The sequence below is a fragment of the Leguminivora glycinivorella genome, chromosome 16 (genome assembly GCF_023078275.1).
Source record: "Leguminivora glycinivorella isolate SPB_JAAS2020 chromosome 16, LegGlyc_1.1, whole genome shotgun sequence".
In the NCBI taxonomy this organism is placed as follows: domain Eukaryota; kingdom Metazoa; phylum Arthropoda; class Insecta; order Lepidoptera; family Tortricidae; genus Leguminivora; species Leguminivora glycinivorella.
This window is the reverse complement of record NC_062986.1, coordinates 4,537,474-4,551,782: the sequence shown is the minus strand read 5'-3', so window position 1 is coordinate 4,551,782 and position 14,309 is coordinate 4,537,474. Positions and strand designations below refer to the sequence as shown.

The window sequence follows — 14,309 nt, the reverse complement described above, 5'->3', positions numbered from 1 at the left end:
AGTGCCCAACAGGCGGGTTCTTGATTGCGAAAGTGTTGAATGTAAAGTTTTGGGCCTTAGATGCATGAAAATAAATGATATTATTTAAATTGATGTCAATTATAAACATGGCCAAAAATTCGTTGATTTTTCGACATAAGACATTCGCATTTGACACGAAGATGGCGCTGTACGAATCCGAATGTCGTAACAAAATGTTCCAAAATCCAAAAACAAAATGCTTCCAGGACTCTGGAGGCTATACAATGACAACTTTTAGTGCACTACGGCGGGCGCCATCTATTTCATTCAATTTTTTGTTCCGGCTCAATTATTCTTTTCTTTTTCTGATTTTTTATTTTTGTCTACTTTTCATTGATTTGCCTACCTTATAGGTACTAGGCATACCTTCGAATAGTTCAGAAAATTAGGTATTACTAAAATCAGTCCTAGTAGTTTTATTTTAAAGTCCATTTTGTAGAGACCCGAACACAACATAGTTCATTTCTAATTGTGTAACAACTAGACTACTTAAGATAATTACTCAATAAATATGATTATTACATCCACAAAAGTATAATATAATCTACTTCAAATCATGATTTTGTAACATTTTAATTTGCCAAAATTAAAGTTTTGTGATAGGTTAGCCTTTTCCATCATTATCGAAATTATTTTTTAAAAAACAGTGATACTCTTGTCATATAGAACTTAACAAAATACTCCTTGTAATCATATTATGAAGGCTGGCATCCACTAGGCTCGCCGAATTCAATCACAAAACTTCGGATTCTATAGTACATATTCATTAATTATTTACCATGAACGATGAATTCGATTCCATCACACATCGCCAATGGACGCAGTTTCATAGTAAACGTTGAAGGCGAATTATCGAAATTCGATTCGGCGATCCTATTAGCGGACATCGGCCTCAATAGGTTTTCTACCTATTGTCGCATGGCACTCAATATATTTAACTAAAAATTGTAAATTCTTACATTCAAAATTCTCAAGTGCCAGTAGAGATTCTGTTAACCCTTAAATGCATATTGTTGCCATTTGGCTACAATGCATGTATTATTTAATAAACTAGCCAAAATATAAGCTGGACTTTTTTATTTATTTTTCTTAGATCTGTAGGATCATCATCCAGTTTTTTCACACTTTTCCGCCATTTTTTCTTAAAGGGTTGGAATGGAAATAATGTTTTTATTTAAGAAAAAATGGCGGAAAAGTGTGAAAAAACTGGATGATGGTGATTTTTAGTACATGATTCAGGCAAATTTTTTCAGAGTTAGTAACTATTTTATGTTTAATCATTTTATCATAGGGGTTTCTCAAATAGTGTACCTTTTTAATAGTAGTAAAAGTTTTCTTATAAATTTTACTAGTAATTATATATTTATATAAGTAAGATTTATCCTATTTTACTTCTAACACTGATTTAGTATTAAAATCGATGTTAAATATTTTTTTATTATTTTTCCTAGAGTCAGAAAACCATTGTCTATCACATTATTAATTTCTAGTAAAAAGAAAAAAATCATGCATTTAAGGGTTAAAGTCACTCTGGTAAACATGCTCTAGTTCAGTCGTGGGCATTGGGCAAAGTGCTCCCCACGCCCCCCATTTCTTATATAACTTATTTACTGTATCTGGTATGTACCATTAAAAATTAGCGACTCATACTACCCATAGATTGAACACAAAAGTAAAATGGCAGCGCAATCTGACAAGAATAGACTGAATTCCAGGATTTTCATTTATGATCATATTTATAAGTAGAGTCTTATTAGATTGTACTTATAGTATGAGTCTTTTACCATACTGTAAGACTTATAAAACAACTTCTAGCCATTAAGGGAACTAGCTAAAACCACTGAACTATAATAGTCAGGAGTTTCTAGTACATTTGTTACTAAAAATACCTAACTATGATAGTTGTGTATTTTGTGTGGTTGTTTTTGTAAGAACCTTATTTGACTAACGCATATCACAATACAAATAAATATGATTACATAAGAGATTTTAACAGTGATATTTTCAATATAGATTCACGTCTCAAAAATAAATGGGAAAATTTGTTACATTCCAAAAGGATTTCAAATTGTTTGGATTTTTTATTGGCCATATGCGCGAGTAGATCATGTATTGAAGAAATTATACTTTCTTGCACTGTTTAAATATCTCGGGCTGCTAAAACCTTACACTACATATAAATAAGGTATTGTTCAAAAGTCTAGACAATAAAAACATATTGGTTATATATTTTAACTATCATAAAAGGCTAGGTAATAATAGGCTAGATATATTTACTCTTATCTCAGTGACATGAAAAAATTAACTAACATAGTAAATTATTAAAAACATGATCTGCCAAAATGTGTTGAAGTTAACGTAAACGTCCAAATTCTTGATTGCCATATATGCTTTTTTTTTTATACTACGTCGGTGGCAAACAAGCATACGGCCCGCCTGATGTAAAGCGGTCACCGTAACCTATGGACGCCTGCAACTCAAACAGTGTCACATGCGCGTTGCCACCCCATTAGAAACTTGTACATTCCCTTTTGCTGTGTTAAGTACACAGCAAAAAGGAGATTCTTTGTCAAACTCATACAAAGATACAAGTAATTCTTGTCTTTATGGAACCGTCGAGTTTGTAAATGTGTGAACATTTGTTCACCTTAAGCACTAAGGTGAACAAATGTACAGATATTTATGAACTGGACTGTAAGGAACAAAGTGGGAAGTTTTACTAAACTTTAACAGCTAAACTGTGGAATGAATTGTCGCCTGCGGTATTTCCGGACCGATACGACCTTCAAATCTTCAAGAAAAGAGCGTACACCCATCTTAAAGGCCGGCAACGCACCTCCAACACCTCTGGTGTTTCGGGTGTCCATGGGCGGCGGTGATCGCTTACCATCATAAAAAAAAAAAAAACTTTAACACAAATTGTTCATAATACAAATATGTAAAGTATATGTACTGACAACAATTTTCTTATTTGTTTTTGAACTCAAATTTATACACCAAATTAAAATAATTTAGTCTCAGTAAATTAAAGTTGATATTCATATCAGTTGAATGTGATGTATTACAATAATGAATGTGCCATTTACTCACACAAGTGTAGGTTCGATTCATGTCACAGAGATAAGGCCTAAGTAATAGCAAAACATGAAATGGATACATTTTTAAGCTTAAACAAAGGATACTATAGACTAGACAGCCAAATAATAATACCACTACCAAACGAGATGGTCACATACAAATTATAATAAGAGTGACAGAGAGCAAAATGTTATTTTTTGTCTTTGTCATAGTTTCACTTTTCCGCCGTTGCCACAATAAGGACGTGACTTGTCAAGCTTATTATCCGCCCAAATTACGTAGGTTGTTTATGGTAAACTGTCAGCCATTTTTAAAGTGATTCTTAAATTCGCTCCATTATTCTATATCTGTCCCTTACGGGTGTACGCTTGCGTCTAGTCTATAGTATCCTTCGTCTGAGTTTTTAAGGTATTTTCTTTTAAATTTACAAACTAAGATCTTTCATTCTGTTTTTCTTTTACAGATGACAGTGGAACTTATAGAAGTTATGATTGCAAATTGAAAGTCTATAAATAATATAAACAACCTCTTATAAATTCCATGCACTCTTGTAGAAAATAACATTTTTCTTAGAGGGTCATTCTCAAATTATATGACCATCACACTCAATTCAGTCAAACTTTTCATACATATAGTATAATTTGATGAAGCAGACATATGGAGAATAACCCAGATATAATTTACATATAAATTTCGACCTCAATATTTGAGAATGCTTTCTGACCAGAGTATTGCAGGTTTTCGTAAAGAAATCACAACATTTTGAAGCCAGTTCATTAACAGGCCAGTTGGGCTTTTTGCCTGCACTTGTGCATTAGAGCTCTCAGAGTGAACTGACGCCTCGCCAGAGCCCTCACCTGCTTCAAATAAGTGTCCAAGTCAATCACCTCCTTACGTAACGCTTCTCCCATGTAATACATTGCATCTTCTAGAGTTGCTTCTTCAGCAAAAGCGTTCAAGAGCTGATTATATAAAGGAGCAGTGGTCACCACTGCCTCATCCACATCTACTCCTTCCTGTTCTGCTAATCTCTCAACAGCTGCCTGCAGTTCTTTCTCTTTTTCTTGTAAAATTACTACATTCTTGTCCAACTCTGAGCGTTCCCTCTGCAATCTACTTAGGATGTCCTCAAGCCTTGACTTTCCTTCGTGAAGCTCCTGCTGAGTACGTCTCAGTGTCTCCAGCTCTGCTTGTGACTGCTGGGACTGCTCCTTCAGTCTCCTCCTCAGTTTATCTTCAACAGCAGACAATAAGGATGCTTTTATATGTTCTTCTGTTATTGTTCCACTGTTGTTGTCTGGTCCAGTCTGATATGCTGCCTGTTGTGGAGGGTAGGGTGTGCTGCCTGGCAATGGTGGGTATGGCACTCCATTAGTAGCAGCTGGGCCTGCACCAGGGTATGGAGCACCATATCCAGGATAAGGCACATTGGATGTAGTTGGATATGGTGTTGGTTGTGGGTACCCAGTCTGTGGTGTAACTTGGGGATAGCCAGCACCTGGATAGGGCTGGGGCATGAAAGAATTGACAGGATATGGAGGCCTGGCTGCCTCATTGCGCGGTTTAGAGTACACAGGAGGCAACTCCCCAAAAGCAGCTATCATGGCCTGAACAAGGTTCAACAAAGTAGATTTCTGTGGGTTCCATTCATGTAAAAATGGCAGGTAAACTTTCCCGTTGCTATCTACGTATTTAGACACCTTGATAGACATGTCGGGCGTCGGTTTAACGAAACACAGAGGTACATTTGTTGGATGAGTGTCCATCAGCCAAATACATACTGGTATGTTGTAATAAGCACCTTTGTAGTGTACAGGAACAGTCCCTTCTAAGTTGAGCAGATCCTTCCTTGTTCCATTGTTGAAAACAAAGGCCTCCAAACGATAAGTGAGACTTCTGTGTGCTTGTATCAAATTAATTACCTCACGAGCTGTGTAATCACGATGCTGGTATTTGGATAGGTATTGTTTCAAAATAGCTTCGTCGTTAGCCATAATTCTGCTTAATCGTTTAACTACACTGTGAACTGCTTTTATTACAATGCAATTATGCTAAATAAATGCAATCACTTCACAAAATACATCAGTCAATACAAGTCAATAAAGATTTGTGATGAAATTTGTCATCGAATTCGATTGTGGGGTTACCAGTCAAAGGCTCCCCACAGACAGTCTTAAAAATTCATAATCTTAAAAAAAACTTGTATGCAATTTGACAGTTCAGATCTGTCAGTGTCTTGTCAGTGTCAGTTTGAACTGTCAGATTGCATACAAGTTTTTTTTAAGATTATGAATTTTTAAGACTGTCTGTGGGGAGCCAAAACAAACTGCACTGGAAGATTTTGACATAAGGGTATAAACTCACTTGAGAACTAACTACTCCATAATCCAAAGAATATAATACCATAACATAATCTACTCCAAAGAGTAGTATTATATATATGGATCTACTCGCTTAATACCAATTTGTTACTAAGACTGTTACCAAATACTATATACTATAATACGTGCAGCTTCTGACGTTTCCCATACATTGGAACGGCAACAATTTTACTAGCGCCATCTAGCGGTACGAGTTGATCAAAGTAGTTGTTCAGACTTTTATTTTAGTAAATTAAAATAGAAAATGCTATTACTTGATCTACTTTAACATTTTTAGACGGAATAAAACAAAAAAATAAGAATATGTAACTTTTTTTAATTTTATACTGTATGAAACTAAACTATTTCGATCAACTCATGCCGCTAGGAGCGCTAGTGTGCATGTTGCCAACTTTGGCACCAAGCTGCACGTATTAACTCGTAGAGTTTACATAGTATTTGCTGTTACTTATACAGATGATCCAGTTCAATTCAACTGGTAATTAACTTAATCAGGAAAATGTCGGACTTGACAGGCAGACAGGTCTAGCCAGGTCTAGCTAGACAGCTAGACAAACGTAGTGATTCAATACTCTTTGGGCTGGACAGTGCGTAAAAGTTATTTGTATCAGCTTGAGTCGTTTTTTTTTTCGTGTGTTGAACTGGGTTATGGCCCTGATTCGTGACATCTGTAGTAGTTGAAGTCACTCGACTATTTGTAGAACACGATACATTTATTAGTCGCTCCTTCGCTTATGTGCAAGCACCATGGTAGTAGTTCCACTTGTTTGATAATGTATAGCAACCACAAACTACTAAGGGCCTCCACAGACGGGAGACAAAACTGTTTTGTCTCCGTCGTATTTGTATGAAAAGTTGCGTCGCCTAGTGTGCGCACCTTCATACTAGCCCATAGACCGAGCGACGGAGACAAAACAGTTTTGTCTCCCGTCTGTGGGGGCCCTAAGAAGATACTATAGCAACCTTTCAAAAAGTGTTACCCTATTAAATATGAATATTTTCTTGCGCCGTTGGCAACAAATTGCGGCTGTCAGCTGTCATTCTGAAAAGTGTTCTTTTTCGGCGAACTCCCGGAACGTCCGTGGCGCTCGCTATTTAAAATCCAGCTAAATCAGCTTGGAATTTAGTTTATTTCCTAAGATATTATTATAATATCCTAGCAACATGCCGCCTAAGTTCGATCCTAATGAAGTTAAAATCGGTAAGAAGCCATCCACTACAAAAAGTTAACATGTACATGGTGAAGTGTTTCTACAAGTTCGGTGTCTGATTTTTGCAGTTAACTTGAGATGTGTTGGAGGAGAAGTTGGTGCCACATCATCTTTGGCTCCTAAGATCGGTCCCCTCGGTCTGGTGAGTATAAAAACTTTGTTTCGTATATCTTAACCTCATCCCGCATAACCTCAACTTCGGCGTGGCAGTCTAAACATATTTGCTACAGTTCCTGGATATTTCTATGGAACTGGAGCTAACGAAGCTCTTAACTGAGTTTTCGTTATCAGAGGCAATTAAGAACTATGCAATTACGTATTTAATGAAAGTCTTATTGCCTCTGCAAGATGATTGAGTGATCCTGGGGGGTGCCTCCCTACCAGGCGCGTCCTTCCGGTTGGCGGATGGAAGGAACCCGTGACTCAGGATCTGTTCCCTGTCGCGGCTACTCCGAATGGCCAATAAGGAGTCGCGGACCAGGCATGACTGCCATGCCTTGTACTGAGGGAAGTATGTGTCACACATTAGTTCCCTTGCCAGAGATTTTAAACTTTCAGATATATTGTTTTATTCAAGTAATGGTATATTAAAAGTACATCAATGTGTAAAGTTATACTCTGACAATAGGCTAGTTTCCTACTAGTCAAATCAGCTTCTTTTTAAGAACTGTCAAAACGATTTGCTAATATGGAATTACTATGAAATACTGAGGTGTGACGTCACGGTCAATTTATTTACTTTATATCTTTCTCTTTGACTTATTAAATATAAATTATGTTTAAACATAACTACTGTCCATATTTTTCTTCTAATTATGTGGTGCTTTATGTCGTGCATTGCATAAAATATTTTATCTTGAGTATAGGAAACTAGCCTATTTATTTAGACTCTTGTCAAAGAATATTTTTTGAATCTGTCTTAAAAACTCTGTTTAAGGGAACAGAACCTCTTAACCGCCATAACTACTCTAATTATGTTACAATAGTCAGCTCTTTATGTCTTGGTGCAATCTAAAACTTTAATTTTCCATATAAAGAGTTTGATGAACTTTGGAAAACAAGTCAAAGTGAATTTTAAACTCTTAATGGTTGTTGGCAGTTGAAAGGTTGAAACTAATTAATTATTTCACACTTTGTGATTTTATTTTAGCAGCCAACCAATCGGCTGCTTACATTTGTAACCCGGGGAAGGATCCACTAAAACTTAGGATTCCTAACTCCTATTTGTGCATGAGGATTGGTGAGTTACACATTTCATTATTATTTTATAGTTGGGACACCGAATAAATTAGCCAACTCTACAGAAATATCTCTTAGAAAATTAATAATTATGTACAGCAGTTAGTTTCTACCTATAAAATTCCAAATTTGTTTTGATTACTTATCAATTTTTTTCTCCAATATTTATTTAAAAAAAACCACAGGAATTACGTAACCACCAGTCTCAAAAACGTCTAGACAGTTTGTTAACCTATTCTCTCGCCACAGTCCCCCAAAAAGGTTGGTGATGACATCGCCAAGGCTACCAGCGACTGGAAGGGTCTGAAGATCACCGTCCAACTGACGGTGCAGAACAGACAGGCCCAGATCTCCGTCGTGCCCTCTGCTGCTGCCCTCATCATCAGAGCCCTGAAAGAGCCGCCACGTGACCGCAAGAAGCAAAAGAACAGTGAGTACTAAGTAGACAATTATTTCATTTTTGAAAATTAATCTGAGAAAACCAAATTGTTGCTCGGTTTATTTTATTGAGGTAAAAATTTATAGAATTTGTCATATATACTAAAGTGAAACTATGTATTACTTATCATTGATTTATGGAAATAAAGGGGGTGATAAAATTGTTGAATTGACTGGCCACCATAGATTACCCAAAGGTTATCTGGATGAAAGATCGCCTGTTGTTACCTCTGTTTAATTGTTTTTGTTTCTTTTGCATTACTTGTAAACCATGGAGATGTGCAATAAAGAGTGTTGTATAGTTAAAAAAAATTAGGAGAAAATGAAGAAAAAGAGGTTTTTGCCAGGACCACAGAACACCCCACTAGAAGCCTAATGCAAGCGATATTGTTCGAGACGCAAATCACCAATCCTTGCGGGGTGAGGCGGGCGCGCACGGTGCTGCCATTGGTCGTTTCAAATAATGGCGCGCCTTTACGATTAGCAGTAGGGATGGGAATGGGACATGTCTATTATAGACAATGGTACCGGTACCAGTACTGTGGTGAATTTGTTTTGCAACAAATTATAATATTATAATTAAATTATAATAAGGCCTAGTTACCCTTCGGGTTGGAAGATCAGATGGCAGTCGCTTTCATAAAACTAGTGCCTACGCCAAATCTTGGGATTAGTTTTCAAAGCGGACCCCAGGCTCCCATGAGCCGTGGCGAATGCCGATGCCGGGATAACGCAAGGAGGATGATGATTGTGATAGCACCTCAATTAAAATCATTCTAGTAACTAATAACTAAACTGTGCATTTTTACTTACGTTTACTAAGTTAAATTACCAACTAAATATTCTAAACTAGCTAATCAATCAACTAAATAACACTACAGACTCTACAGATTCTAGATAATTATTCACAATTACAAATCTGCTTTCTTTTATATTTCATAAAATGGTAGCACATGGTACGAACGGTAGTACGAAGTTCCCGCAACAGACATAAACTAACATGGCCCCATCCCTAGTCGTTTACGTGAAAGGGATAGCATATCGCGTTGTTAACTAGGCAAAAAGGGATGGACGCGCCTCGGCGCCGCTCAGTACAACCATATTGACCAGTATAAATGAACTCCGCGGATAATAAACAATATTCAACAAAATAATTAATTTGACTTAACTGTGGAATGTTATTCCATCTTTTTTATATGTAGAAGTGTTAGAAGACTTGCCACACCACTTTATGCTGCAAGAGACCATTGTTTGCAACCAAATTTGATTATTTAAGATTTTTTCCCGAGCGGACACGAACACTGTTAGCGGGTCGTATACTTGGGCGCTACTGATCGGTGTCGCACGCGTTCAAACTTTTATAAACCTGATTTGTCGTATGCTTGGTGAACGCGATACGCCCTGTAAGGGCCGTCTTGTTGTAATTCTGCTATAGAATAGAATAGAAAACGTTTATTGCAGAAACCATCATACAGCATCACATACATTTAAAAAAAAAGAGAGAAAAAGAGAGATCTTATGAACTAAATACTTAAAACTATATACAATACAACAAAAGATGCTGATGCTGCAGATAGAGGCCACAAAAGGACTCCACTCAGCATATGCTCCAGCATATAATGCTACAGCGCTGGTCTTCCGTGAGGCCCAGGAACTAAGAAGATAGCTCAGAAAACTAAAGGCAGTGTCAATATAAGGAACAAAAAAAGTAATTTGATTAAAATAAGGAAGTGGATAGCAATTTATTGAATAATATATAAACAGGTCTGTGAATGTATTAAATATAATATAGAGTGAAATATATAAATATTACGTAGTTGATAAATAGACATCATATTTTAAACAACTAAATACTCATAGTTATCGTTGTAACGCCGTTCTGACATATAGAAAATCATTTAAGTAGGTATTAGGTAGGTACGCACAGTGTTACGGCTAAAGGCTACTTGCATTAAATTACCTAAATGTGATGTACGGAACGCGAAGAACACGGCAGTTGCAAGCTAAAAAGATATTGCTTGAATTTAAGTATAAGGTTGATTACCTTTCAGATCAATATTATATTTTTTATATATTCAACCTTAAAGCGGAATCGATTTACCCAAGTTTGAAGTTAAACAACACAGATAATCTAGAGTCTTCAGGCATATTTGTGTGGCAGTGTTAGCTGCAACCCACACTCAGGCGACGCGGCGCGCGCCTCAAGCGACGCGTCTTACGTCCTTCCTATACAAAATGTACTGAGGAGACGTTTTTTTTTATTTACGTTCCGCGTCTTACGACGTGCGTCGCCTGAGTGTGGATAGTGGATAGTCCCTTTATTAGTGCGTTTTATCGAATACCGATATCCCATTTTTTCCGACCCGATTTTTTTTCTTTGAAATCCTCCCTACTCCGTAAATATAACTTACTAACGGTAACCATTACTTTCTCCATTCCAGTCAAGCACAGCGGCAACATCTCCCTCGAAGATGTGATCGGCATCGCCAAGATCATGCGTCCACGCTCCATGGCGCGCGAGCTGTCGGGCAGCGTGAAGGAGATCCTCGGCACGGCGCAGTCCGTGGGCTGCACGGTGGAGGGCCGCGCGCCGCACGACCTCATCACTGACATCAACACGGGCGCGCTCGTCATTGACGAATAAATGACAACTCTAATTTACATGTTGTTTGTTTTATGCCCACTTTCACCAACCACTTAACTCAGGGTTAGTGGGCTGTCATCTGTCAAATTAATCCCTAACGGATGTCCCTGTGTAATTAATGGTGGGTTAATCCTCGGGTTAACCCTTCATTTTTGTTGGTGCAAGTGTCCCTTAGAGATATACATTCTCATATTAGTAAGGCGGCGGAATTGAAAAAAGTCGTCTAGTTTTGAAGTTGATGTGACTGGAGAGTATACTGCTGACAAGTGGTATCGTTGTGATCGGTAGACTTTACTGTGTACGAAATAATGACTTGTCACTTTCTCAGACTGTGGGGGGGTTAACTATGACGTCACAAAGATCGCGGTCCCGGGTTTCAATTTTTTGCCAATTTGTCTAGAACCCCTTATCCAATTTTGAAAAATGAGGTGTCGATTGAAAGCGTATAACATGCTGATTAAGATTTATTATATGTGAAGAGTATAGTTTTGTTAGTTATTTTTTAATTAATAATAATGCAAAAAATACTTTTTTTTTACTCTCTTTTTTGATTTTTGTGACTCAAAAAGGCAATGAAAACGGCCACTTAGCTAAAAAATATGTTATATAAATCATTTAACTACATTATTAAGCTATCTGTTGCTTTTTAAATTTCTACGATCGGATAATAAATAAGCAAACTACAACCACATACCTGTAGGCGGGGAGTACCGCTTGACACGCGTTCCCATACATTCGGCGTCTACCAAATTACACCTCGCGCAAAATTCGTTTCAAGCAGATATACCTCTAATCTTATTCATCGTAACCTATCAATATTGGTATCATTTGAAAGTACAATTAAAGTACTTTAAGAAACAATGTCAATCATTTTCATAAAATCAATAATCGCCAGTCTGTGGTGGTTACAAAGGAAAAAAGTGGGTATGCAATTTGACTGGTTTCCTAGGTTTGATACCCTAGACGAGTTTAAAAGGGGAGGTAAAGGTGACATATGGGTTGTTCTCTGGCCTAAAAGCTATACAGAGGGTCAGGGGAGAAAAAAACTAGGGTTTAAGTTTAGTTTTAAGTTATTTTTTCTTTTATTTGTTGATTTTATTGTGTTTAATTTTTTTGTAATTTTATCAAGGATACACATTGGTTTCTTTTGCTGAAAATTCCCTTTTTTATGAGAAATGTTATGAATTTCATGGCATTTTCCGATAGAGACTAAAATTAACTTTCAAATAAGGCCACATAGTCATACTGATACATAGTCATACCCACAGGTCATACCCTTAATATTATATAAGTAAAAGTATGACTATGTGGCCTTATTTGAAAGTTAATTTTAGTCTCTATCGGAAAAAGCCATAAAATTCATAACATTTCTCATAAAAAAGGCAACTTTTAGCAAAAGAAACCAACGTGTATCCTTGATAAAATTACAAAAAAATTTAACACAATAAAATCAACAAATAAAGGAAAAAATAACTTAAAACTAAACTTAAACCCTAGTTTTTTCTCCCCTGACCCTCTGTGTAGCTTTTAGGCCAGAGAAAAACCCATATGTCACCTTTACCTCCCCTTTTAAACTCGTCTAGGGTATCAAACCTAGGAAACCAGTCAAATTGCATACCCACTTTTTCCTTTGTAACCACCACAGACTGGCGATTATTGATTTTAAAAAATGATTGACATTGTTTTTTAAAGTACTTTAATTGTGCTTTCAAATGATATCAATATTGATAGGTTACGATGAATAAGATTAGAGGTATATCTGCTTGAAACGAATTTTGCGCGAGGTGTAATTTGGTAGACGCCGAATGTATGGGAACGCGTGTCAAGCGGTACTCCCCGCCTACAGGTATGTGGTTGTAGTTTGCTCATTTATTATCCGATCGTAGAAATTCAAAAAGCAACAGATAGCTTAATAATGTAGTTAAATGATTTATATAACATATTTTTTAGCTAAGTGGCCGTTTTCATTGCCTTTTTGAGTCACAAAAATCAAAAAAGAGAGTAAAAAAACGTATTTTTTGCATTATTGTTAATTAAAAAATAACTAACAAAACTATACTTTTCACATATAATAAATCTTAATCAGCATGTTATACGCTTTCAATCGACACCTCATTTTTCAAAATTGGATAAGGGGTTCTAGACAAATTGGCAAAAAAATTAAACCCGGGACCGCGATCTTTGTGACGTCATAGTTAACCCCCCCACAGTCTGAGAAAGTGACAAGTCATTATTTCGTACTCAGTAAAGTGTACCGATCACAACGATACCACTTGTCAGCAGTATACTCTCCAGTCACATCAACTTTTCCCGAGACCCTCTCGCCGCTCTACTATATGTCCTGTCTCTCATTGCCACCGCCATGAAGGCGCAGCCATTTGTGCCAGATGGAGACTCCCTAGACTAGGAATACTTACCCAGTACCCAGTACCTACAACCAAAAACGACATAATATATACCGGACCAGGACTAACAAAGCTCATACAAAAAACTGTACACCTGAAATATGGCCTTTCAGGGATAAAACTAGATTGCGCTGTATCGCAGCCTGGAAGTGGCAAATATCATATTTTTTCCCCAAATATATTTGCGTGTTTTATAAGAACAAATGACAATTTCTTGATGCTACTAAGTGCGTTTTCACATTATCCGATCCGATATCGGATATGTAGGACCGATATCCCATACATTAGAGGCGCCATCTTGGGTTTTTTCTATTGAAATCCTTCCGATATCGGATCGGATAATGTGAAAACTAACTCAAAGAGGCCGCGCGACCTGTTCCGAGTAGTCAAGTGACACTGGTATTTTTAAATATATGTAATTATGTAGATAAAGTTCAAAATTACCTCCGAGTATATTGAATAGTATGGTCAAAGTATGGTTGTTAAAGTACGGTCTTTTCAGTCAAACGAAATAGTAAATCCGATGTACTTAGGATATGTTTAGGAAAGTAAACGATAGAGGGCGTGAAAAACAATTATATGCCGTAGTGCAAGTTGTTCGCTAGATGTCACTGTTACCCTCGCCAACTGGGTAATGAATGACTTGTCGTAAAATGTATAAGTTTTTTTGGTGTCCAGATTTTTCGTTAGATGTCGCTGTATCACCTGCAAACTAGCGAACGGCATTCTATGGTTAATTACATGTCAAACATGTATTTAAATTGTAAATTTTATTACTGTCAACTTTTTTGGCAAATAAGTTGCAACCATAACCATACTATTCAATATACTTTAATAAGAGTTATCAGTCAAGATTTTAAATGCAGCGCCATCTCTTATTAAGTTATGGCAA

At 36.8% G+C, this 14,309-nt stretch overlaps 2 protein-coding genes across 2 annotated transcripts; one reads left to right on the top strand and one right to left on the bottom strand.

Annotated features, from left to right (window-relative positions):
* Positions 1–3,410: 3,410 nt before the first annotated feature.
* Positions 3,411–5,189, bottom strand: LOC125234439 (tumor susceptibility gene 101 protein). Its single transcript, XM_048140681.1, has one exon. The coding sequence runs from the start codon at positions 5,091–5,093 to the stop codon at positions 3,876–3,878; it is 1,218 nt and encodes a 405-aa protein (XP_047996638.1). The 5' UTR covers positions 5,094–5,189; the 3' UTR covers positions 3,411–3,875.
* Positions 5,190–6,522: 1,333 nt separating this feature from the next.
* Positions 6,523–11,029, top strand: LOC125234858 (60S ribosomal protein L12). The gene is made up of 4 exons (XM_048141275.1): positions 6,523–6,681; positions 6,760–6,833; positions 8,180–8,360; positions 10,810–11,029. The coding sequence occupies exons 1-4, from the start codon at positions 6,645–6,647 to the stop codon at positions 11,010–11,012; spliced, it is 495 nt and encodes a 164-aa protein (XP_047997232.1). The 5' UTR covers positions 6,523–6,644; the 3' UTR covers positions 11,013–11,029.
* Positions 11,030–14,309: the final 3,280 nt, after the last annotated feature.

Excerpts from the sequence above, each read along its gene's own strand:
- LOC125234439 (XM_048140681.1), bottom strand. The coding sequence starts at position 5,093 with ATGGCTAACGACGAAGCTATTTTGAAACAATACCTATCCAAATACCAG.
- LOC125234858 (XM_048141275.1), top strand. The coding sequence starts at position 6,645 with ATGCCGCCTAAGTTCGATCCTAATGAAGTTAAAATCG. Across the intron at positions 6,682-6,759 it reads TCCTAATGAAGTTAAAATCG|TTAACTTGAGATGTGTTGGA; the intron begins GTAAGAAGCCAT and ends TGATTTTTGCAG. Across the intron at positions 8,361-10,809 it reads CCGCAAGAAGCAAAAGAACA|TCAAGCACAGCGGCAACATC; the intron begins GTGAGTACTAAG and ends TCTCCATTCCAG.